This window comes from Lissotriton vulgaris, unplaced genomic scaffold (genome assembly GCF_964263255.1).
Source record: "Lissotriton vulgaris unplaced genomic scaffold, aLisVul1.2 SCAFFOLD_2220, whole genome shotgun sequence".
Classification (NCBI taxonomy): Eukaryota; Metazoa; Chordata; class Amphibia; order Caudata; family Salamandridae; genus Lissotriton; species Lissotriton vulgaris.
In genome coordinates this window covers 41855-69300 of record NW_028251100.1, presented here as the reverse complement: position 1 = coordinate 69300, position 27446 = coordinate 41855, and the positions used below count along the sequence as shown (strand labels likewise).

Sequence of the window (27446 nt, the reverse complement as noted above, 5' to 3'; positions counted from 1 at the left end):
GTTCAGCACATCTGGGGTGTGCTGCATCCGTGCGATGAAAATACCTGTTGATCGCCTCAGGTGTAAGGTACGCCCTGTGCACGATGAACAACTGTATTTGTCTAAACCACATGTTCCTGGGTATGCGCACTCTTCAGCACCCGCTCCAACTCTTTGTCTTGTAATTGTCTCCCCAGGTCTAGTTCCCATTTACGTCGGAGGGGCTCTAGGGTAATCGCTGTATGTGTGCGCAGTGCCGCCGCAAACCAGCGGATCAGATGCCTCCCGCGATCCATAACATGAAGGTATTGTATGGTGAGGTGCTGGCTAGGCTCCGCTGACATGTCTCCCAATGTGGCAGTCAAGGTCATAAGCAGTGAGCGGTGCATGAGGAATTGCCGCAGTGGCATCCCCTCCTTCTCCACTAGGGAGTTGTATGGGATAAGTGCGCCATCCCGGTATAGATCTCCCAGGGTATGTATGTCCGCATCGCGCTGCTCCTGTCCCAGTAGGGGGGCCCTCCTACGATATTGCCGGTGCATACGGGACCAGGCCTCTGGTAAGGGACAGGGCCCTGCGGTAGCATTTGTATGACACCGCCAGAAGGAGTAGGGCTGGCGTCGGGGATTTGGTGGCTGGGTGGAAAAGCGTGAGTATCTGCTCTAGGGAGCGCGGGGGCAGTGTGGAGGCTGTATCATCTCATCCCCTGTCCGCAAGACAGCGAGCTACCCACTGCAGTTGTGCGGCTAAACAGTAGTGCTTGAAGCAAGGCGCAGCTAGTTCCCCTTGGTCTGTGGGGAGGTACAGCTTCGGTAGTGATAGTCTGTGTCTGCCGCGCCCCCAAATGTGGCCCCTCTCAAATTCCTGGTCTAAGTGGCAGCCTCCTGACTGATATAGTTTTGTATAATGATTTTCCATGACCCTATGAATCTCCCGTTGTGTGTATACTAAATCTCCCTCTGGTGTGCGGACAGATGCGATCAGGGCGCAACTACTGTCCTGTTTTAACAGCCAGGAGAGCAGGCGGCCCGCCCTGTCTGCCGTGGTGTGCATGCGGGCTGCGTGAGCTGCATAATTATGACACCGCAAGCGTTCTAGGTGTTCCGCGTGTTTTGTCCTGAGGGTCTCTAGTTGGGCCGAGTGTCTGCCCCCTCTTTCCCCCTCGCGCTTATAGTGCAGCAGTCGGTTTTCAATGCGGGTGAGTGATTGCTCTAGCTGACTTTGTATGGCTCCTAAGCAGTGGCCTCTAATTGTGATTTTGAGGGCCTCCCATTCCACCAGTGCGTCACTCGCAGTGCCTTCATTGAGATCAAAATATGCAAGGATGGCTGTCCCTAGTGAAACTCAAAATTCGGGGTCTTCCAGCTCAGTGGGTTGGAGACGCCATGTGGGTATAGGGGGCCGATCAGCTTCCCAGCTGAGTTGAAACCACAAGGGGTTGTGGTCTGAGTGTATCCTCGCTAGATATTCCGATTTTACAATTAGTAGTAACATAGACTGGGATCCCACTATCCTATCCAACCGCACATGGAGGTCATGTGTCGCTGAGTAGTAGGAGCAGATAGGTTCGGTTGGGAGAAGGATCCGCCACATATCCAGCAGCACCCAATGTGAGAGCCAGTCTGCATGCACCTGTGCGTTAGACGCAGCCGATGTTTTGCGTTCGATTCGGAAGGGATCTGTCAAGGTGTACATCAAGCACTGAGTTGAAATCACCTCCCAGCAACCAAGGGAGCCCAGCGTAAGGGGTTAATGTCAGCATCAGCTGTGACAGGAATAACGTCTGATCAACATTTGGGATGTATATCGAAGCTAGTAGTACTTATTGGCCATTCAGTGTCCCCTGCACTATAGTGTACCTACCCCCAGGGTCAGTAATCACATCCGTGCTGACAAATGGAACACCTGCTCTCACCCAGATGAGCATGCCCCTAGCATGGACTGAGTACACAGTACCATACACTTGACCCCGCCAACGCTCTGTCCAGCTTCAGCTGTGTCATGTGTGTTTCTTGTGGTAGGGCAATTCCAATCGAGTGTCTCTGAAGATAGGCAAAGATGGAGTACCGACGTGTAGGAGTGTGCATGCCGCATATGTTCCATGTAAGTATGTTAACCCGTGCCATTCCTGGGGTGTATGGTCACTTGGGGAGTCAGGAGTGGCGGTATGCGTCGGCGAACATAGAACATGGCTAAATATGAGTGCACCGGTCTGCAGTAACGATAACCATGTGTGAACTGTGAACATCATAACGTTAGGGGCGAACTGTGCGTGTCTGTCCATCCAAACGTAAGTGATCATGCAACAATAGAAACTAGGTCAGCGTGTGGCCTGTTGGGGTGCGTGCGTGAGATATATTACGCAATGGCTGTCCCCTCTTTGCTCTACGTGTGTAGCCTGCTGCTCGGGAGTTCAGCCAGACAAGCGCGTGGAACCCGTGAGATTCAAATTGGAAGCCACGCCCCACCCTGCATATGTCATCTGCCCGCGGGATGGTCCCAGATACATCTAGTCCTAACCCCATGGGTCCCTAGGCAACATGTTACCGGCGTGCGCAGCCAACAGCCGCATTGGCCCATTTCCCCCCACGCAATAGGAACAATATCATCCTTCACAGACAGCAGGCTACTTGCATGGGCAGTCTGCCTTGGGGGCAGTGTCGTATTGTCCACATCATATGATGTCATCCGCAGTCTCTGAAGTGACCACCGGCAGGCCAAGGTAGTCCGAGACTTCAGTGAACGGGGAGGACGAACCGCTCATCACCCCCGCATGCCGTATAGTGGGCTCCCGGTGATCCACAGTGTTCGGGGTACCAAGTGTCGTGACCGCTTCCAGTACATTTTGGCATTCAAACTGCTCTCAGAGGCGGCGCATTGGACGCCCTCCTTCTCCTGCGACGTCTGTTTCTCTTGCTCGACGGGTTGTCGTCCTCTGGACCTGTTGGCCTCGCTTTCGACCAAAGTCCCGAATCCTCTAGCCAGTCCCATACCTCCGCAGGAGAATCAAAGAATCATGTCTTGCTCTTCTCTATCACTCGCAGTCTAGCGGAAAACAGCAGTTAGTATGATAGCCCTAGCTCCCTGAGTTGGCGTTTCACCACTATGTAGTTGTTCCTGCGGTGTTGCACAAGGGTGGAGTAGTCCAGGAAAAGCATGACGTGGTTGCCACTGACAGCGAGGGTGCCTAGTTTCCGGGTTTCTAGTAGTACCGCATCCCTGTCTCTACAGTTGAGGAGCTTGAATAGGAATGGACGGGGCCTAGCTCCCGGTTGAGGTTTTTGAGCTGGCTTTCCACTGCAAACTACCTCGACAGTGTTCCCTGTGGCATAAGACCACGGAGCCAGTCTTCAATGTATCGTTCTGGGTTCTTACCCTCCCCCCTCCGGCAATCCCACTGCGCGTATATTGTTGCGGCGGGAGCGCCTCGCTCTGTCCTCCAATGCGTGTATACGATCCATAATGTCCTGCTCCGCAGCGGCATGACTGTGGGTGACCGGCTGGAGTTCCTTGAGCGTCTGGTCTTGAGCGGCGACTCTGTCAGTCAGTTTGCCGTGATCTTCTTGGAGGAGCATGAAGTCTGAGGTGACTTTGTGAATCTGATTTTCCAGGGATGTCTTGGTATGTGCTGCGAGGACCGAGTCCATTTTGGTCGCAAGGGTCGTTGACGCCGACTCTGGCTCATACTCGTTTCTGGATTGTGGAGGGTTTAGGTTACCAGCACGGAGCGGTGCCTGCTGCATCTTGGCGCGCATCTGGCCCATCACAAGCTGTTGCGCAGTGGGCATTCACAGCCAATGTTCAGTGGATTGGTATGCCAGAGGTGTGGCCACGTCGGAAGTCCAGGGTAGAGGCTGACTGTCCCCTATATTCTCGTTTCACAAAGAACACGCTCAGGGCAAGATGCAGTTCGAGGTTCAACCTGTGACGCTAGTATTAAGCTGGTTCCAAGGCCTCCTTGAGTGCAGGTGAAAGTCTGTAGGGATTCCCGGCCCCAGGTTGCCATTCCCGGTGACCGTCGCAGATCGCAGTATTTGCAGGGCACACCACCTCTCCAGTGATGACCAATTGCTGTGAAGGCATCCTGTCTTTCCCACCTGTGCTCGTCGCCACGCGACTGGCTCCATGCGGGGGATAGGGAGCCCCCCCATTCGGTTTCCGGGAAATGTACACACACCAGAGACGTTGACCACGTCGCTCCACACCAAGGTGGTAGAGCCTGGCACCTGTGAAGGATTATGCTGGTCTCATCCTGTCGTGGGGCACTCAGGGACAGGGTGTGGATCACAAGACCCTCACTAGGAGCAGTGATTCCCTTGGTGTAGCAGTGGATTTCCAGGGCTGGCGCATGGCGGTGATGCCCCGGAGGGCCCCCCCCCACAAACACAGTTCAATCCAGGGGGCTCCCTTGTGCGTTTGGTGGGAAGCCAGGCCTCCTCATGTGAGGCAGTCAGCGCGTGTGAGCAGTTGGCACAGTATTACTGGATCTGGTGTCAGTAGTGTCTGTGCTGCTCAGCGTTGCTCCCTGTTTGCTGCAGCCATGCCAAGCAAGTGCCCCTGGGGGTGTGTATAGTCCACACAGGGAGCACATCTCACTAGGCCGTGCGGCGCCGCCCCCAGGCCTGAAGCACGCCCCTTACTTGGATGTCACAGAGGGACAGGCTTCCCCAAGCTCCTCCGCTTCGATTAAATCTGTCCGCACGGCTGGCTTGTCAGTGGGTGGGGGGGAGAGCTGATCCCCAGATGCAAGCGGGACCTGTCGCGGCCCGCTCCTCCGTGCTACTTCCCAGCTCTCCCCATCAGCGCTAGGCAGGTGCCAGGAGGGATGCGGCCCGCACATGGAGCGGGCGCCATTTAGGCCTCTTCGTGTAGTTCCACGCAGGTCCGGAGGTGCGCCTCTTGCTTGTCTGCCGGGGGAAACAGGCTTCCCCAGATATCTCTGCAGTCTCAGATGTTCTGTGTTCAGTTGGCGTGTTAGCGGGGAGGTACACGGACCCCGCCGCGGGCCCACACGTACACCAGCTTGCCTCTTTCATTATTTTTGCCTGTACTCCAGGCCGCACAGCCGCAGGACGCCGTCAGCTGCTCCCAGAGCTCGGCACTCCGCTATCGCCCGCAGCACTTCAGCAGGCCTGCGTCGCTGGTCCCACTACCACAGGAGTCTGCCCCCGCCTCACCAGGGGGGCTCCGAAGAAGAGCAGCTCCAGTCTATTCTCCACGGCTCGGGCTCTAGCCGCGAGGACAAACGTTGTCTCCCGGGGGCGAGGGGATTTTTACCGCTGCAGCTCACACCAGGTATCCATCGGCAGCGCCTGAAGCCGCAAGGGTCCAACGGTCACGGCGACCCTTCCGCTGCGCCCCGGTGTTACAGGCGATGTCGCTAGGTGGTGCGCCTCCCGCAGCGTTCCAGTGCTGGGTTCTGCCTCCCAATCAGGTGCCGGATCCACTGGAGGGGCCCGTCTTGGCTCTCCAACTTACGGGTTAGTGTTGCATCAGCGACCACCGTCTCGGCGAAGCCAGCCGCCCCCTGCTGGGCTCTCCGCCACATTGTCTCACTGCATGACAGCCCTGTCCGCCAGCACGCCTGAAACCACGTCCACAGCTGCCAAGACTACTCAATGAACAGCTCCCCGAGCGTGGCAATGTTCTCACTGTCTGGCTCCACACGCTGTCAGTGCAGATGGTGCACAGAAAATATGATTATGCCGGATTACAGGGAACATCGGCCGGAGCTCTAAGAGTTTGCCTCCGCCATGATGGTCTGCTAGCCACACCCCATGCTTGCAGTCCTTCAATAGGTGCAATGGAAAATGTTCTGAACCAATCAAATATTTTTTTTCAGGTCACATGGGATCCTTCCCCACTTTCTTCACCAGTGTGAAAAAACAGCCCATTGTGCGTTTTAATACTTAGTTAATCTTACCTGGAGAGTAGTCGATTTAAAAAAATGCTAAACATTTTTTTCAGATATTTTTTATAATTTACATTTTTGATAATGTAATACTTAAGAATTAGGATCTGTGAAAGAAAAGAAAAAAATCAGTTATAATATATAATGTTATATTTTTTAGAACACAACATATTTGAACATTATATAAAATATTTTGTTTGCCTTTTTTGCTGTTGTCAGAATATATTGAATTTCACTACAAATAGTGATTTCAATGTTACTCATCACATAACAGCGGGCAAAAAAAAATCAATAGGATTGTTAAAAGAAAAACAAATGTATGTAAAAAGTGATTTATAATATACTCAACTATTTTTCAACATTCCATAAAAACAACATCCTCAATAACATACTATATAATACAAATCTCATATATATTAAATGCTTTCTTCTAAGAAAATTTTCTTTCTTCAATTTCAAAGAACTGAATTAATAATTAAATGAAGAATTCTTTATCGTTTTCATATACTTTAAATGATGTTCTTTAATAATATATGCTGTAAGAATATCCAAGAAAAAGTCCTTAATTTAAATGTATACTCTAGGCCAAATGGTATTCCTGAAATCTTTTATACTGAAAATGTCCAATTGTAATTGATTTAATACTTTTTAACATATTCCTCATAAGCTGAATTATCTTCTTAAAACTTTAACTTTAAAAGTATTAGATACTAATTTGGTAATTTCCTAGGTAAACGTTGTTTAAAAACCAATTGAGCATCATTACAATATGTCCATCCTTTACTGCATTTTAAATAGACAGTGTAATGTCCAGGTGTTGTTGAAGGACCATCATGCAAAATAATTGCTACTGCTACAAAGGTTCTTCCTGATATTGATACTTGACTTGCTAAAAAATGTTTAATTAAAGTTTCCAATTTTCTTCCATCAGCTGTACAACGTTGTATCATTACAATTATATATTGTCCGTATCTTCGTATAAATAATGTTGGTAACATTTCTGATCTGCATTGGCTACACTCCATGTTTTGTTTTGCTGCTTTAACTGGTTTATTGAAAGACACTGTTTTACAGTATGGTAAAGTCAAATAATTAAATCTTTCAGTATCTATGTTAGTGCTACATGTAAACATACAATTTTCACCTTGATGTTCCCATTTATAATAAAGGCCAAAAAGATTTTCAATTTCTATTCCTTCATTTTCCAATACGGCAAGCATATACATTACAAATTCCTGAGCATCTTGTTGGATATTCTGCGTAAATTGTGTAGAACCAGAACATATATCCAAAAGATTATGAATATCAGAAAAGCTTTGCATTTTACTTTTATCAGTTCTCAATTTATCATAAATACAATGCAACAAGGAACAAAATCTTTTTTCACGATTCTCCATAATTTGCTGTTGCAAACTTTCAAGAAAGAAACAACATTGACCACTACATTAGCATAGCAGTTGATATCTGAACTATTTTCTAACTGATAACCACCAATTTCTTCAATAGTGTACTTTTTCTTTTTGCTTGCAATGTCAACATTATATTAATTTTTTCCTTTCCTATAACCTCACTACAGATATTCTCATATCTTCTTTTTTGACCTATTACACGCTTTTCAAACACATGATATTCACTTAAATTGGGAGCATACGCTCTTCTTAACCTATTATACTCTTTTACACAGTTTGCATCTGCATTAATCTTTGTCTCATCAAAATCAAGTAAAAACAAACCAGGTAAAGTTCTGACTCGGGACAAAGCAACATATGCCATACCTTCTTTAAATACCGTACTTCCTATGTTCACCAAAGCACTGTCTACACTTAGGGGGTCATTACGATGGAGGTTTTTCTTCATCCTCCGGGCCGGCGGAAGCCACCGCCGGCCCGGAGGATGCGGAAAATGCTTTTCCGCCGTGGAAAAGCATGTGTAACTGCGCTGCGGGGGCCCGTTGCGGGCCCCCTAGGTGTAGTGGGGGGTGCACATGGGGGGTACCTATGGTACCCCCCTGCATTTGCGTGCACAATGCAGCAGGCACCGCGCGGTGCCTGCCGCTTTGTGCACGCAAATGCTGTGCATGCTTTTTAACATTGCTGCGGGTGCAGCTTGAAGCTCCACCCGCCGCAATGTTAAAATAGAGGATGTGACCGCCACCCAGGCGGTCACATCCTAATCTGCACAGAGGGAACGCCGCAGCCCATGCGGACGTTCCCTCATGCTCTGGGGTCGCGGACGGACTCAAGTCCGTCCGCGATCGTAATGACCCCCTTAATCTTTGAGATTTATGAATAGTCACTGCATATGCAAGACAAAATGGAAACTGTTTTCTATGGACATATAAATCTTTAACAAGGAAAAAATTAACAGAACAACAACCAATTTGTTTTACTTCTTCAATTTGATGAAATTAGATTTTTTTAAATTCAATTCCATCTCTATTTTGATAATTACCAAAATCAACAACTTTACCCATTGCTCCATATACTAAACCTTTTTTTATATCCAAATTACGCCTTAAAATTACCGACAGTTTATACATACTTATAGATTTTTTTCTAAACCAGCAGTTTTAGATATCGATTTTTCCAAAGAATCTAATTTTGTTTTCAATGTTTCTGTCAAGATAATAGTGATTCCTTCATGTTCTATTTAATCATTGGCTTCCATTTTTATTATTTCTTCATTTTCCAGCTTTAAAACGTCTTCATTGAATGTAGAACACTCACGCTGTGTTGGCATTAAGCAGATTATAGATTTATTTTCTGCAATTTTCATATATATTTTCTCTGGAGCTATATTTTCATTTGGAAACAAATTGTAAAGTAGTCAACTGTGCAAAGCTTGTTTGCCACGTTCTGTCAGTACTCCAATTCTTATATCTTGAAGAATAGTTGCATAATCAACATCATTTGCCTGTCGCATATTTGTAATGAGTTCTTTGTATTCAAAATATGACCACATATTAACATTTCAAACACTTCCCAAAGACTTTCTGGTTTCTTAATCCACAAGTTTTTTAAATACTGGTTGTCCTTTAACAAGAGTAAGTTGCAGTGGATCTCCAAAAACGATGACATCCCTTCCTCCAAATATGACATCGTACTCTGTTTTAAGAATTTGCTGCTTTCTTAAATGCACAAAAGTAAGCATTAAGTTTGAGACCATGCTTACCTCATCAATAATTAGAAGTTTCATTTTCTTTAGCACTCTTGAAATTTCATAACAAGCTCCTCCAGATAGCTTGGGATATTCCAATTTGTTTTCATGCTCTACAGATAGCATAAGTAAACAATGCAATGTGATTCCTTTAATGTTGTGTGCTGCCAACCCAGTTGGAGCAGTTACAACACAAGACAAATGTGAATCAGTTATTTTCTGTAGATAACTGGTCAAAACTTTAATTAAGAAACTTTCCTGTTCCAACTTGACCACTGACATAAATTCGGATAGGTAGAAATGATGTGTATGTGCATTATTTCTTTTCATTAGGAAATCCATGGTCAATCTGTTGTCTCACTTGGTGATATATCATTTAGTTGTTCTTCCAAATTTCCTAAGTCCATAATATCTTCCTGAGCTTGATGCATTGTAATATTGCAGCACTTCATAGAGACTTGTTCTCAAGATGATGACTTCTATTTGGATAATATGTATCCAACATGTTTGTTATGACAATATCTGTACTTTCCGGATCTTTTTCTGCTAAATATTCAATTTCTTGTACAGATTTAAGTACTCGATCTCACGTTGCAGCAAGACCCAGACTCACCCAAATGATTCTTCTAGATTTTGAGTATAAACTTGCAGATGATTACCGATCTGAGCATTCATATTCTCCAATTTCTCGATGGGATAACATCTTGAAACTGAAACTATATAATTTTTTACTAAGACTCTTCTCATGATAAATTTCTTCCCACATTTCTTTCAATTCCGTCTTTTCTGATTTTGTAATGTAGGATGTCACATACCAGCAACAGCAATGGAATTATCCTCAACATATTGAATATCCATATTAGCATTCCTCATTGAGAGAATAACTGGATTATAATCATTTATGAATTTTGATTCTTCACTTCTTCTCAAATTGTATGTACATTTTGTAGATTTTCTAGTGATGGTATGTCTCATAGCTGACAAAAAAATGTTTACGCTTCCTTTGGATATTACAGGACATGGAAATCCAAAACAACATTTGGTATAAAACTTTCCCTTAGACTTGTACTTTCGTCGACAGTATTTTCCACATCGATGACTTTGGAATCGTAAGACTTGTTGTCTTAAGTTGCTTTCTTCTGTTCTTTTTGGTATAGCACTTGTGGCATATTCTTCAATAAAATACAAAACAGTATCATCCGAACCAGTTCCGAATTTGGGTGCATCCTTGATCCATATCAGTATATGTATATGAGGAGCACCTCTAGCTTGATACTCCTTTCTCCAAAAGAAATCCACAACTTCTCCAAGAGGAGGATTCTTTTTATTGCAGATAAAAGACATCATACCTTCAAATCTATGATTGAAATATCTGCATACATTAACGGGATCCGGAGAGCACAATTCTTCAGGCGTCTTGTATTTAGTATTTTTTATATTCTAATTTGCCTCTCGAAGAAATTCAAGTGAATAATCCCAAGCGTATTCAGCACAGCTTAGGGTAAGAAACCACGTAGGAATTCCTAAGTTCCTTCGCATACATTTAAGTTCTCCATGACAACGGTACCAATACTCATTAGTACCACGCTGACATGCCATCTAATTAATCAGCTGAGATTCTAAATGATCATCTCTCTAATGTACTTTATCCATAAATTCTTTTGCTGAAACATTTTGAAGATGTACTCCTGTTTTCAATTTGTGGTTAACTGCATATGAAAGTCCAGACAAGTCAATCTCAAACGAAAGATGAAATATATATGGGATACATTGTCAAAATCTTGGATCTTCTGCATACAATCTTGTTGTCCGATATTCAGAGGCAGGAATCTGCACTGATTGTTCATCATATCGTCCACCTTTTCCTGTTGGAAACAATTGCGGAAAACAACAAGCTTCCAAACTTTTTTCCCATACACTCATGGGACTTCCCTTTGCTTTTTTCATTTGGAATAATTCAATAGTATTCCCCATTACTTATTTTGAATGAAGTGGATGTACACTATAATGTTCATAGATTTCTTCACTTTTGGACATTTCCACTTTTTCAATTTGACCACTTGACGTTTCAGTATCATCTCCTAAAATCATTTCTTCTTCTTCCACATACACTTTTTCATAGTACTCATTGTTTTTATAAGATATAGTGTTGCCTTTTTCACTTTCCTAACATCCCCTAATTCTTGCCAGATTTTCTTACTCTTAGTAGGAACACCATTAACTAGAATAACTAGTGGTTCACTTTCTACATTCTCTACACAAATAGTTTCAATATTTTTCTTTAAATCTAGGTGTAAATATACAACTCTTCTTTTTAATCCTCTTTGTAAATTTGAAGGAGGCAATTTACCTGTTTTAGGCTCCATACGAACAATCGCTTGAAATGGGTGTACACATTAAATCAGAATAGACTCATACATTTTTTAATCTATCAGTTCTGGAGGAATATATACCAACTCTAGATTATTATGGACAGCTCTAGGTGGCATTTTATTCTCATCTAATTTGTTATAACAATATTTGCAAATACGCTGGTCAGAACTCAAATCAAAACAATTCTCTACCAACAAATAAGTTGCAAATTCCTTCCACTTATCATTATTTTCTCTTTCACTTTTTAAATACAGATCAACAGTCCTAGTCTGATTTTTATAGTGAGTTCGCCGACAACAAATACAAGAATAATTTGGCCTTTCACCTGAAATTCCTTATACTTTGTAATTTGTACTTCAAAATATTTTGTAGTAGTATGTTGCACATTATCTTCAACCTTTTCTTCCATTAATGTGTCAGTTTCTGCACTCTCTTGTTCAGGACCAAAGTAACAAAACTCAATTTCATCACAAATCTTCTTCACATCTGATACTGACCAACGCAAAAGAGCACTGTTTAACTCATTTAACATTAGTGCTGGACTTTTTACGTAATACAATCTTCTAACCAACTCCCGCATTTAAGAATGATGTACTGCTAACAACCTGAAATGATGAAAAACACTTTGACATACTTTTCTAGAAAGACAAGCCAGAGAATGACCTTGCAAACCAGTATTTTTTCTCACTCTGCAACGGTCTAGTCCTTGCAACATCTTAATCTTTTGTTTAACACTTTTTTTTACTATATTCTAGTAAGAAAGTGGTAAAATATCAATAGATTCCTGTTGTATACTACAAATACTACTGCAATCCCAAGTGTACACTCGGGCTTTAGGACGTCTCCCTAGAACTTCATCAGCTATTACTTGTTCGTCATTTCTGGGAACCATCTTCTCTTTGTCAATTGGACAACCATTTCTAACCTCATAAGCTCGACCACTGGTATCAACTGAATGCAACAAATTATTGGTCTGAAAGTAACTTTCTTCATTAAAAAAAGGCTCTGAACTTGAACTGTGTTTCCCTTCACCCAAACAAAATCACAAAAATTAGTTCTGTTAATTACTCTTTTTCTCTTATTTGTGGCTTTCATAAAATGAATTGGTTTCTCCAGTGATCATATTCTGTTTAAAACTAAAATGAATAATTTCCTTTTTAATTCAAAAGCCTTCTCTACAATAATTTCAATTTCCTTCTTTTTATAAAACACTGCTCTTTTTTTGTATTCTGCACATCTTTTATCAAATTAGAAACAACTCTATTGTAAAACATTTTTTCTAATTTCTGCATACTGACTTTTTCTCCTTTTACCATACATTGTGTATTTTGAATGTGACTTTCTTTTATGTCCATTTCTTTTCTTATTAAACTTTTTTGTTGTTGAAGCAATCTTTGAACTTTCATCAATGTGCACATTGTTTGTAGGCTTAGAACTTTGTTTGATAAATTGTTTGGTCATCTTATTATTCCCCCACATTATTGTTTTTCCCCCACATGATGTTGGTCATCCAATACTTATTGTGAAATTTTCTTCAAATAGTTGTCCTTTTTCTGTCATTTTCTCTTTCTTGATTTCTCAGGCATGATAAGTTTATTTTAATGATGATAAACAATATCTGTAAAAATTAAATATAAATAAATGTATTTTTATATTCATAAATTATACTTTTCTATTACTATACAAACACATTGTATATTAAAACCATTTAGCCACTTTCTTTTGTAATCACTAATTGAACTTGTAATTGAAGGTGTAAAGATAAGCGTGTAGGTGGTTACAGGTCTGCATGTGTAATGGACAAGTGTTTGTACCAGTGTTTGTGTTAAGCCCTAGGACATTGCATGAGTACTTAGGTATTTAGTGAATGATTAGAATACTGCAAGGATACTGCCTGGGTGAATTTATAAGTGGTTAGGTTTTGGCGTAATGAATGGATTTGTGCATGGCACTGAGTGGGTCACTAGAGGAGTGCAAAGGGAGTGGCAGGGTGTTTGCTGGAGTGTATGGACACTGACTGGGGAATTGAAGGTGTGAAAGACAAATGTGTAGGTGGTTAGAGGACTGCATGCATAGTGGATAGGTGTTTGAAGCAGTCTATGTGCTAAGGCCTGAGTCATTGCATGAGTACTTGGGTACTAATTAACATTAGAATACTGCAAGGAAACTGCCTGGGTGAATTTATAAGTGGTTAGGTTTTGGCATTGTGAATGGATTAGTACATGGTGTTGAATGGGTCACTAGAGGAGTGCAAAGGGAGTGGCAGGGTGTTTGCTGGAGTGTATGGACACTGACTGGGGAATTGAAGGTGTGAAAGACAAATGTGTAGGTGGTTAGAGGACTGCATGCATAGTGGATAGGTGTTTGAAGCAGTCTCTGTGATAAGGCCTGAGTCATTGCATGAGTACTTGGGTACTGACTGAATGATTAGAATACTGCAAGGTTACTGCCTGGGTGAATTTATAAGTGGTTAGGTTTTGGTGCAGTGAATGGATTGGTACATGGTGCTGAATGGGTTACTAGAGGAGTGCAAAGGGAGTGGCCGGGTGTTTTCCTGGAATCTATGGACACTGACTTGGGAATTGAAGGTGTGGAAAAAAAATGTGCAGGTGGTTAGAGGACTGCATGCATATTGGATAGGTGTTTGAAACAGTCTATGTGCTAAGGCCTGAGTCATTACATGAGTACTGACTGAATGATTAGAATATAGCAAAGAAACTGCCTGGATGAATTTATAAGTAGTTGGTATATGGCGCAGTGAATGGATTAGTACATGGTGCTGAATGGGTCACTAGAGGAGTGCAAAGGGGGTGACAGGATGTTTCCTGGGTCTATGGACACTGGGGAATTGAAGGTGTGAAAGACAAATTTGTAGGTGGTTAGAGGACTGCATGCATAGTGGATAGGGGTTTGAAGCAGTCCATGTGCTAAGGCCTGGCTCACTGCATGAGTACTTGGGTACTTACTGAATGATTACAGTACTGCAAGGAGAGTGCCTGGGTTAATTTATAAGTGGCTGGGCACAAGGGCAGTATATTTTTAAGTCGTTATGTGTCAGGAAAGAGATTAAATAACCACATGCGTCTGTCACAATGGTTGCAGAAGTGGACACACACTCACAGTGTGATTCTAGACAAGCATAACTATTCCCTGGACTTTAGCAGTAGAAACACACTAGTCTGGAAGGGGTAAGGTAACTACATACATTCTACACATTTCACTGCTGCACTCTACTGTGAATGCCTGACTCATTCTGTGAATGCATAAGCAATCACTGGGTTCTAATACTACTGAAATTTGATATCAGGACAGCTTTTAAAGCACTTATGTGTCTGCAAAGACATGAAGTAACCACATGCTTCTCTCACAATGGTTGCAGAAGTGGACACAGACTCATAGTGTGATTCTAGACAAGCAAGACTGTTATGTTATGTTAAAAGAATTTCTAGAGCACACTTACACCAGGCGGTTTCATGGCGCTGCGGACAGAAGGACTGCGAACATGGAGGGCAGTGAGATGTTTAGTCGTATGCCTGTGAGAAGAGGAAGGTTGTAAGAAGAGTTCTGAATTGGGAATAACAGAGCGCAGATCTCAGAGTATTGGGGAGGGAATTCCAGAAGTGAAGGGCTAAGAAGGAGAATCTAAGGGCACCGTGTTTTTTTCCGTTTGAAAGTGGGAACTGTGAGAAGATGAAGGTGGGAAGAGCGGAGTTTCCGACAGGGGATATAACTGTGGATTCTAGCGGAGATAAAGGCAGGGCCCTGGCTATCGAGGACCTTGAAGGTGGTGCAGCCTAGCTTAAAAGCACAGCGTTTTGCCACCGGAAGCCAGTGGAGGCTCTTCAATAGAGGAGTGACATGATGGTGTTTAGGTTGGTGAAAAATTAGCCTGGCTGCCTGATTTCGGACAAGCTGTAGGCAATGCCGCTGGTAAGCTGGGATGCCAGCATAAAGAATGTTTGTGTAATTGAGGAGGGAAGTGACTAGTGCCAGGATAACGAGAGTAAGGGCCTCGGTAGTCAGGAACGTACAAATTTTTCGGATTCTGTGAAGATGGAAGAAGCAGGATGAGACAACAGCATTAATTTGGGGCTTCAAGGACTGGTCGCTACAGATGATGACTCTAAGACTCTTTATAGAGTGGACTGGTTGGGGGGGGTGCCCATGGAGGGAGGCCAGAAACCGGGGTTCCAAGGGTTTAAGGGGCCCCCAGGGTTGAGCTTAAGTTGTCTGGAGTACATCCATTCACTAATAGATATCATAGTGGATTGAAAGTTGTTAAATGGATGTATTAGAGGAGTCAATGTTAAATATGAACTGGAGGTCATCTGCGTAGTTGAAGATTTTAACTGGGCTGTTCCTTAGTAATACCATCAGTGGTTGCACGTATAGGTTAAAAAGAAGGGGTGATAGAGCAGAGCCCTGAGGGACTCTGCAGGTCAACTTTGTATTCCCTGCCGTAAAATTATCCAGACGGACAGCCTGAGAATGACCATGGAAAAAGGAGGTAATCCACTTGACGGCCAGGCCCCGGATGCCAGCATTGCCGACACGGTCGACCAAGAGTTCATGGTCGACCGTGTCGAATGCTGCTGACAGATCTAGTAGTACCAAGGCCTGGGCGGTGGTGTTGTCAGCTCCTCTCCTAAGTTCGTCCATGACTGCTACAATGACAGATTCTATGGAATGAACAGGCCTAAAGCCTGCTTGCTGGGGGTCTAAGAATTGGGAGCGCTCAATAAATGAGCTGAGGCAGCTGGTAACTTGAGCCTCGAGTACCTTACTAAGATAAGGGAGCAAAGAGAAGGGGCGGAAGTTGCTCAACACCAGGGGTTCGGCGTTAAGTTTCTTTAGTATTGGAACAACTACGGCATGTTTAAAGGTGTCTGGAACCGTACACGTCATAAGAGAATTATTAAGGAGTGAGGGGGTGGATTGGGGCAGGTAAGAAAGGCCTCTTTCAGTATCTGAGGAGGACAGCAGTCATTAGGAGAGCCTGAACCCACCTTATTCAGTAGGGCCAGGAATTCTTCTCGAGAGATCAAAGGAATTTGATCAAATATGAGAGGATTTGTACAGGTTGCAGGGGGAGATGGAGGAGAGATAAGGGTGGGGATGTTGTCCTTAATGTGGGTAATCTTGTCAATAAAAAACAAATTCAAAGAATCACAAAGGGCTTGTGAAGGGGCAGATTTGGCAATTACCCTGTCGGGCTGAACCAACTCGTTGACAATGGAGAAAATGTCCTTAGCTTTGGCAGAAGAGTTCAGAATTTTCTTAGAGAAGTAGGCAGATTTGGCCTGGAGAATAGCCTCTTTGTAGTTTTTCAACAGGACCATGTAGGCGGTTTTATCTTCGGGGGCATAAGCTCGCCGCCAGCTGTGCTCGGCCTGTCTAAGTGCCAGTTTTTTCTTTTTTAAGTCGTCGGAGAACCAGCGTTGGGCGTCGTGAGGGCGCTTAAGTGAGATTCTCTTCAGGGGGGCTATCTTATCACTAGCTATTTCTAGCTAACGATCAAGGTTAGAAGCCTGAAGGGAGGGGGGAATAGGGGGTATTTCATTTGGGGAGGAGACTGATAGGAGCGCGTGGAAATCATCCATGTTGGCTCGTTTCTAATTTCTGGCTTAGAAATTACCGGTCAGGGGGAGCTTAGTGGAGGGAGTGTAGGCCATGGTAAAGAAAATGAAATAATGGTCGGACCAAGTGCATGGAGAGACCAGTGGGGGGGGGGGTAATATCTAACTTAGAGGTCCAAACCTGTTCCCTGGGCTTTAGCAGGAGAAACTCAGTAGTATGGAAGAGGTAAGGTGATTGCATACATTCTACACATTTCACTACTGCACTTTACTGTGAATGGCTGACTCATTCTGTGAATGCATAAATAATCACTGGGTTCAAATACTATTGAAATTTGACAACAGAACAGCTTTTTAAACACGTATGTGTGTGTGTAAAGACATGAATTAACCACATTCTTCTGTCACAATGGTTGCGGAATTAGACACAGACTCACAGTGTGATTCTAGACAATGAAGACTATTCCCTGGACTTTAGCAGAAGAAACTCACTAGTCTGGAAGGGGTAAGGTGATTGCATACATTCTACACATTTCACTACTGCACTCTAGTGTGAATGCCTGACTCATTCTGCGAATGCATAAGCAATAACGGGGTTTTAAATACTACTGAAATTTGAGACCAGGACAGTTTTTAAGCACTTATGGGTCTACAAAGACATGAAGTAACCACATTCGTCTTCCACAATGGTTGCGGAAGTGGACATAGACTCACAGTGTGAGTCTAGACAAGCAAAACTATTCCCTGGACTTTAGCAGGGGAAATACACTAGTCTGGAAGGGGTAAGGTGACTGCATATATTCTACACATTTCGCTACTGCACTCCAGTGTGAATGCTTGACTCATTCTACAAATGCATAAACAATCACTGGGTTCTAATACTACTAAAATGTCACAACAGAAAAGCTTTTTAAGCACTTATGTATCTGCAAATACATGAACCAACCACATGCTTCTGCCACAATGGTTGCACAAATACACACAGACTCACAGTGTGATTCTAGACAAGAAAGACTATTCTCTGGACTTTTGCAGGAGAAACTCACTACTCTGGAAGGGGTGAGGTGACTGCATACATTCTATACATTTCACTACTGCACTGCTAGTGTGAATGCCTGACTCCTTCTGTGAATGCATAAACAATCACTGGGTTCTAATACTACTAAAATGTTACAACAGAACAGCTTTTTAACCACTTATGTGTCTGCAAAGACATGAAGTAACCACATGCTTCTGTCACAATGGTTGCAGAAGTGGACACAGACTCACAGTGTGATTCTAGACAAGCAAAACAGTTCCCTGGACTTTAACAGGAGAAAATCACTAGACTGGAAGGGGTAAGGTGACTGCATGCATTCTACACATATCACTACAGGACTCTAGTGTGAATGCCTGACTCATTCTGCAAATGTATAAGCAATCACTAGGTTCTAATAGTACTGAAATTTGACAACAAGATAGCTTTTTAGGCACCTATGTCTCAGCAAAAACATGGAGTAAACACATGCTTCTGTCACAATGGTTGCACAAGTACACGCAGACTCACAGTGTGATTCTAGACAACTAAGACTATTCCCTGGACTTTAGCCGGAGAAACACAGTACTCTAATTAAAAACAAAGGCACCACATACAACTCGCAAATTAATAACTCACCTTTCAAATCGATTAGTAGATTAAGAAGTATCTGAATCACACACCAGATTTTCTTATACAGAATGTCTGTAGTGCACTGCTCTTAGCAAAACCAAAAAATGGTAAACTTCCCTCTCATTCTGCACATATATACATGTAAATATCAAATCACATTGCTTCCCACATTAATTCAAAAGCTAACACACATTTCGATTGGTTACACATTTCAACCCTTTCCAATTGGCATAACTTTCAACTCTACCCCACTCTGCGTAATGTCTGTTACCATAGTAACAGTTCATGGAACACTCGACTGAACACACAGGTCACAAGTTTAGCACACAATGTTGCTTCCAAACAGCAAGTGTGCTTGACCTTTCAAAATATCAGCTTATCCGATGTAATGTTCCTTTCAAACAGTTTTTATTAACCAATAAGAAACATGCTTTTAAAACACAGAAACATGCACCCTACTTTTCAGTCTATAATGTTATCAAACAGCCAATCATGTCTCTTCTTTCTTCAAAACTGCATCTTATCCACCATTTTAGAAAAATCTTACTTTTCAAACTGCCCATTTCACATACAGATACCTTCTGAGTACATCCAGACCTCCCTTCAAGATGCTTAGAGTGTGGATTATGGGACACAACTATATTTTCTGGAGCCAAAGGTATGCAGAGAACAGAGGTATTGACAACGACCTAGCTTTGCCAAATGTAGACATTAAATGATTGGACAGAGAGGATTGAAGTGGCACCAAATTGATGCCATTGGTTAAATTCTTTTTGCATCTCCAACACCCTGACTCCATAATTGTGCACTGTGGTGGCAATGAACCAAGCACTCAGACTGGGGTAGGTCTGGAAATGCTTATGAAGGACACCTTTGGAGAATTGATGTCACTTTTACCCCAAACTGCCTTTGTCTATTCTAACATATGCCAAAGACAGAAATGGAACTGGTCCAATCAATTTTGTCCACAGATTGAGGAAGCTAGGAAACATGTCAATAAAGCTGTTTCTGGTTATCTCCGAGATTATAGGATGTGGTCCATTTACCACAACAATCTGCGTTTTAATATGGATGGCATCTATAGGAGAGATGGGTACATTTTACAGATGAGGGTAACGGAGTCTTCCTCATCAACTTTAAACTCTGCATAGGTACTTACTTATACGTACCAAAATCTCCCAATAAACACAAGGGCTCTTTTTAGAGCCACCTAAGATCTAAACACATAAGCTTGATGTATATTTAAAGAATATTACATTTTTTTTAGCTTGGAGTCGCGCACCCAACGCGTTAAAACCAGGCGGCCGCACTAGGAGTTGCGCACCCAGCGCATTCACACCAGGGGGCCGCACTCAGCTCCGCGCAGGGTGCACGACTCCTTATTTACCATAAATTTTCTTTTAGCACCTACCACTAATTTCTATTCTCCCTGGGGGCCCCATCCCATGGGGCCTATACACAATTTTCGGGTCCATGGGGGAGCCCCAATGCCCCCACGGGCCCGCCAGCTCCCCGCGTCCTTCGGGAGCCGGCATTGCTTTTCCACATGCAGCTCCTCGTGTGGAAAAGCAATCTGGTTTGCATTTTGAAAGAGAGAGCAGGTTTCCCTCTCTCTCTTTCAAAATCCAAACCACAGTTTGCTTTGACAGGGCTGGAGCCACGAGGCTCCCACCCTGCCATAGCAAACAGCAGTGTTCCAGGGGTCGACACCCCGGGACACCGCAGGAGCCGCCCCTGGGGGGTGGTGGTCCCCAGGGCCCTCGAGGGCTCCAAAAGGGGGGCCCACAATATACAAAGCCCCTGGGGTGGGGTCCCCATTGCTTGGGGGGGCCTTTGAGCACCCCCACCCATTTACTACTGAAGCCCCGGTGTGTGGCGGTTCCCAGGGGATTGAGTCCCCCCCACCCATGTATTTTGTAGCCCGGGGGTGACGGTCCCCAGGGCTAGGGGGGCTGTGAGCCCCCCGCACATATCTCATAAAAGCCCCCGGGTGTGGTCGTCCCTCTGGGCCCCCCATTACATTAAATATTTTGCCCATGGGATTTGGCCCCCCTTGGGGGCTAATTATTAAAGAAGCGTGCTTCGTTTTTTTTTTTCACCGCAGGATCCGCACACCCTGCACGTATTTAGCCCTGGGGGTTCTTGTGGGACCCGCTAATCAGACCTAGGGCATCAGGGAGTACCCTGCCTCCTTTTTACGTTTTGCGCACTTGTTGCACTGATTTCTTGTGCCTCGGTTCTACCGAGGCACAAAATGACTGCCAACACTTCCTGGTTTGGAGTGTTGACAGCCAATTAACATTCAGCTCGTGATCGGGAGGGTGCCTGCAGAGTGCGCACAGAGTGCGCGGATCCACCGCGGCCATAGATATATATGTGTTTTTACTTTTGATTGTCTCAGCAACTACTGAACAGACTAACACCATTTAACAAAAGGCACAAGTCTGAACCAAAGGCTACCTCTTTGCCAAATTTTGAGTAATTCCGTTCAGCAGTTCGGGCTGTAGCCGCGGCTAAAGTTCCCTATGGAAAATTGCATGGGGACAACATGTTTTGAGACCCCCCTTTTTTCTTGGCCCCCGTTTGCCTAATCACCCCGAAACTTTCAAGATAGGAGCGGACTGGAGCGCCGCACAAGTTTTGAAAATTTCGTGAAGATTCACCAACCGGTGGCAAAGTTATTGGAAATAGAATATTGCGGATTTCCTATGGAAAATAGGTCCTAACTATAACTACCTACTGGCGACCGCCAGTAGGTGATATATATATATATATATACATATACATATACATATATATACTGCTCATGTTCCAGGTTTGGATTGTACTTGCCATGCCCCTTGCTCCTCCTGCCTGCGCATCCCATCCTAAGCCCCGGGGAAAGTGCCAAACTTTTCAATTAAGACTGAATATATATTTGTTTAAGTAGATGTTTTTAAAAAAAGAAACTGAATACTATCACAAAATTACAAATATTTACAAACGGGTATGTGGAAGTACCCATTGGAACCCCTTCAAAATAGGTGTCACAAGCTAATCAAGATGCAAATTACATATCCTAAAAAAGGCCACAGTGGCAACTTACCGCTTATATTTTGACTAAACCCCTTAGTTTTGTGGCGACATGAACCATACATACATCAGTAGAGCTAAAACCTTAGCAAGCAATACCGACTAGATATACCTATTGACAAAATACGAATAAATACAATACAATACTAAAAATGTGGACCTACAGAATTTTTCACCATGTTCACAATGATAATAGCAGTCCTACAGACTTGAAATCAATGTTATGTTGAAACTATTGACTTTGACTTTACTTATCACCATTGAAAATTCACTGAATAACTAGTTTATATTTTTACACTGAGATTCTGAAAACTACTCAGACCTCTTAATAAACAAGGTCAATAAGGCCTGAAAAATTTACAAACGTTCCACCCAATAAATCATTTGACAAAAAGCAGAGCTTCCGTTGAGAGCACATCAACTCTCCCTCCTAGAATACTTAGCATTCCCATGTGCATGACTGCCTGTAGAGGGAGCTTATGGGGGCAAATTGCTGCTTAAGGTGACCCCCATTGCCCCCCCAAAAAAACCGTTTAGTAGGGTGCTAATGCTTCTGTACCTTCTAGAACCATCTAAAAAAAGAATAAGCAAGTATTTAATGCCCCAGTGCATTATGGGTCATGCCTCTTGCACACGGCTCTCTTTCAGTAATTTCATGTAGCCTTCGTTGCCTTGGAATCTTTAAAGTGCAGAGTTTTATATTTTTTTTTTTCAGAGAGGGTTTCCTTGACCCCTGCCCACACCTCCATGTTCCCCGCCATCTGGCACTTGCTCTCCAGTGCCCAGTATGGAATCCGTAAAGTCCCGCTCTTCCTTCTTGCCTCCCTCTGCACTTGGGGCAAGAATAATACTCCTAGTGCTTGAGAAGGGGAATTTGACTGTACCTGCTAATACCTGCTAATCTTGAACTCTGCCTGCCTCCTCACGCTTTCTCTCCAAGGGTGCAGGCAGGAGGCATATGAAGCCTCTGGTTCTCAGGGGAGACCCCAACCACATGTTGCGCTGTGGATGGCAGGATTTCTAATGGGGCAAGAGAGATGTGCTCTTTATTCCCTGTGGCGATGGCTTAGTGGCCCCCCACTTCTAAGCAGGCTCAAAATTGTAATAATGTACGCAAACACTAATGTTTACTTTGGGATACCGTGCTAAAGAGGCTCCTGGGGGAATGGGGACATTTGGTTTTTCCACGTTGCTGTGGGATCCCCAAGCTCCAGGGCACCAGCTGCACAAATGCTGTGCATAATAGGCTAGCTCATTTTGCGATACCTTGGGCCCAGTTGGCCTAATAGTGAAGAGGCCTGTGACACTGTTCTTCTAGTAGTGTCCTTGAGACTCTCCTAACCTCCAAGAGTCATTGATGAGAAATGTCTTCTGCCTTCCACAGCCTCTAGAGCTGCAGCTTTCTCTCTGTTAGCAGCAGATTGTTGTAGGGATTTGGATTTTGGGGGCAAACCGCTCCAAGGGGCTTCAAGACAGATCACTCTCCTTGCCATCCAGGCCTTCTGCCACTTCCAGATTACCTGTGTGTCTAACAAGAGACTGCAGTGCCTACTCCTAAGGTACCCAAAACTGGAGCAGTCCATAGAAGTGTAGAAGTTCTCCGCGTTCAGGGTCTCTAGCAAATCCACCCTCTACTGGCCCTGAGAGTGGTCAGAGAGTTGGTGCAATCAGCCCTGGAGAGGTTCAAAAAAAGTTCAGACTACAAGTCAAGGCTCCTCAGACATCTGAGATGGGTACCACAGCTCATGCTAGTTCATCCTATGCTCTTGAAGGCTCCTCAGCTTTCTGAGACTTTGCAGGGAACTTGAAAAGTGAGTCAAAATTTCTTATGATCCGGCCATATCACCCCTTTCAATCCCTTACAGGTAGCAGTGAAATGCCTGTCCAACCCTGCACTGCTCTCTGTAAAGGTTTCAAAAAGGTAACTTGCAACTCCAAAGTTGTGGCACATTTCCCTTTCTGTGTCAAGTTCCGCCCATGCTGGCATGTTTTCTTCAGCCAAGGCTTCAAAACATTCTCCTCTGATGACTGAATACAGAGGTCCTTTTCTCTAATGTGGGAATATCCTCTAATACAGGCTTCTGCAACAAGTAGCTCTCCAGCTTCTTGTAAGTAGCTCCCCAGTGTGCATCCCAGCCTACTAAATTAGAAGCTTTTGCTTGGTTGAATTATTGCCTGTATCCCAACATCGAAAAGATGATATTTGATTGTTCAATCGTGTGTCACTGGTGAGACTTATTACTAATATTATTACATTGGTGCCTGGGGCATTGCAGTTATGGCTGCATGTATTAACTATAGAGAGGCATTCCAAATTCATAAAGCATTTCTCAATAACTGCTTGCAACCTTGCCTGATAGAATGAGGTGATCACTGCTAACATATGGTGGCCACTGATGTAATATGTTCTGATGTGGAACTGTTACCATTGTAATAATAATAGTAGCTCAAGATGATTTCATTTACTGTAAGTAGCTCTTCTTGCAGGAAGGGTTGGCGACCTCTACTCTAATATATAGGGAGGTGCTGATAACCGCTGTGGAGAATGCTGCTCAATCCCCTTTCTCTATCAAGAGAAACCTAATTTCCCTGGAATGGGCCTATTGCTTACAGGGGTTCATTGATCTGTCAGCTTTGGCAGCAGCACAAGTACCTCTCCGAGCACACAGTTCAGGGAGTGAATCAGTGTAACGCTGGGTACGAGATATATGCCACATTATTTAATTTGTGAAAGGCTCCTGATATATCAAAAATAACCTTTATTTGGATTACATCCACAATAATATATGTACAATGCAACAACTCACACACTTATATCACATATTTCTCAATCCAATCTAGATTTATAGTGAAACAAAATGCACACATGTAGTGCAAATTTAAAAAGCCTTACGCGTTATAGTATACCCAAAAAGGGATAGTGCAATCCTTTATGGTCTCCAATTAAATAATATTAATTTAGTTTGGGTCTCAGTCTTACCTGTTCTGAGATGCAAAGCTGGGTCAGACAATAATCTTCCTCGCCCAGCCTACACATAAGCACATAGGTATGCACAGTTGTTTACGCACATCCAAATATGAGTACTGTTCCAAAGCTGGACAGTATCTGACATTATTTTAAAAGTTAGGCACTAGAGTTACCTCTCAAAACTTGTTTTATATTTGGTCTACACCTGATAAAATTTTATCTACTAATGTTCCCTTTGTTATTTCTTCTGTATTCCTGGGTGGTTTGGCCCCAGTTTGGGATGTCCCACTCCATACTCGTAAATTTATTGATCTTTGCATTGCTATCGCTTTTCAAATTATAACAACTAATTGGAAAGACACTACAAACGTGGTTTATAATGCTTGGTGGAATTTGCTCTGCCATCATCATAGACTAGATCGTGCATGTGCTTCTTCTATTCCATTGTTGATAAAACGTGATTTACTTTGGTCCCCTTTAACAGACTTTTTATCTAAAAGTGCCTCTTGATCACATGTTATTGTTATATTTAGTATTACGGTTATTATTATTACTGTGAACTTCTCTGTATTTCATACCTCTTTATTTCTCTTACCATACATTTTTCTATTGCTGTTCCCCTTCTGTCCCCCCTTTTTTCCCTTTCTTCCCTCTTTCTTTCTCTCTTCCCTCCCCACAAAATGAAAAGTTATAAAAGCATTTTTTCTTTGTATAGCGCTTTCCCCTTTTGGGGCCTTTCTTGTTTATTGGCACATTATTCTCCACAATTATTTTAATTCCTATTGCTCTTTATTTGTGCTATTGTACTGATGTTTTAATTGTTTTCTTCAACTCAATAAAGCTTTTTAAACTTAAAAAAAAACTTGTTTTATCACACAAACTCCACTGGAGGGTACCAACCCATAGCAGATGTCCCAAAACTAGACGTTCAAAAAGAAAAAAAATATGGTTCTCAAAATTAGGAGCCCCAGTTCTATCAACATATTATTAAAATTCTTCCTTTTAGCATTTTCATAATTTAGATTACTCTCTCCTTGTATAAAGTTGACCTTTTAGCATTATAATACTATATTCAACATTTTTAACCCTTTTTCACTGTCTTACCTTGGACCAGTGTGTAAAACGGCCTTGCAAGCCCAAGGCCTTGAAGTTGTTCTCAAGGACAGACTATAGATGCTGAACCAGTTTTACAATCCGAGAAGCAGCACGGGGTAGTCTAGCTACATCCCAAATACTATTCATAAATTCACTTCTAAGCAAGAAAACAGACTGCCATGTTCAACTGATCAAGCCTGGATTGATGACTTATATCTGGCAATAAAATCCTTTGGTTGATTACAGATGATTTACAATCATCTTGAAGTTCCTACTTTGTCTCCCTGTTACATAGGAAATGTGATTCATCACCTTTGAGTCATCTCTAGCACTAACCATATCACCCACCTACTCATGATGTGAATTGGAGGATGAGACTTCAAGCAGTTTGACTTCATGAATTACAGGGGTAGCAATGTAGAACATGGCCTTCAAACTTGCGTGACATTACCCTGCATCAATGTTTTACACTGTACCATGTACTCTTAAACAGTACACTTGGTTGTACGTCAACTGCATTTTTCAATTAGCACTGCAATTCTCAAAGTAATAGGCTAATAATGAACTATTGGAACGCAAACATAGTATTCATGCAGTGTGCAGGTAGACTTGATAAGTCCTACCCCATTTTGACCATAACCAAATTAAGGTCCATATGGAATATCTGTATATTGTTTTGTTGTTACTCTTATGTAGTGTATGTCATTTGGATTGTGTCTTAATTACAAGTGGTATTACTAATTTTGCTGAGTTGCAATACGCTGTAGTTAATCGCTTCAACTTTGCGTTGTAGCACCCTGATGAGAAAAGATTGGACGGGCTGTCGAAGCAGCTGGACTGGGACATACGCAGCATCCAGCGCTGGTTTCGACAAAGACGGAATCAGGAGAAGCCCAGCAAGATCACACGCTTCTGTGAAAGCATGTAAGTAGAGGATAATTGATTTTAGTTCATTGGACAATTTTGGGACCCTCACGTCAGAACTAAGAGTCTGCAAATTTTGTGTTGCACGAAATTCTGAAAATTTGGTGGTTGCACAATTTTGTTCAGTTGTTTCTGTTGGGGGCCAAGTAGAACACAAACTGTTTTGCAGGAGGTAGTTTGAACAGAATATGTCTCACTGCAGACATTTTCTTCTAAAGCCAACCCCCATGGTGCATCTTGTGAGACTACAATTTGGGGGTATGCCCTAGTTTTTGCACGTGAGATACCAGAAAGTTAGTTATGCAAAATCTCACGTAATTATCACCAAATTGTTCAGGAAAAACCACCAAACAAGTATTTATAATGACTCTCTAAGTATTTGTGAAGCATGGATCAAGCTACTATCTGGAAATAATAATGAATTAAGTTTATGTAATATATATACGGATAGTTCACAGAGTGGAAAAACACAATAATTAGGAACTATTTGTTCACATTGTCTTTGAAGTTATTTCAGTCCATTGGCCATTCTCAAGGCGTAATGGAGGAGTTGCTTGGGATTCCAATACAATGCATATCAGATCCTGCAGAACCATCGAGACTGCCTGTACTCCGGCCAACCCTCACCACACGCCTACTCTCTCCTCCTCAGCGCGGGGATACCTGCATGGGTGACAAGTGGCGCTCTACAATTCCACCTTGCCAGACCGCAATCATAATTTTGTGATCATTTACAAACCATGT

General features: G+C 43.2%; 1 protein-coding gene across 1 annotated transcript in view; it reads left to right on the top strand.

Moving 5' to 3' along the window:
- The window catches only part of LOC147663028 (ceramide synthase 6), a 259525-nt gene extending 232819 nt beyond the window's left edge, over window positions 1-26706 (top strand). Inside the window, exon 3 of the mRNA XM_086950718.1 lies at window positions 26572-26706. Coding sequence (XP_086806844.1) covers window positions 26572-26706 — 135 coding nt within the window. The remainder of the gene's footprint in view (window positions 1-26571) is intronic.
- The last annotated feature ends 740 nt before the right edge of the window (window positions 26707-27446 follow it).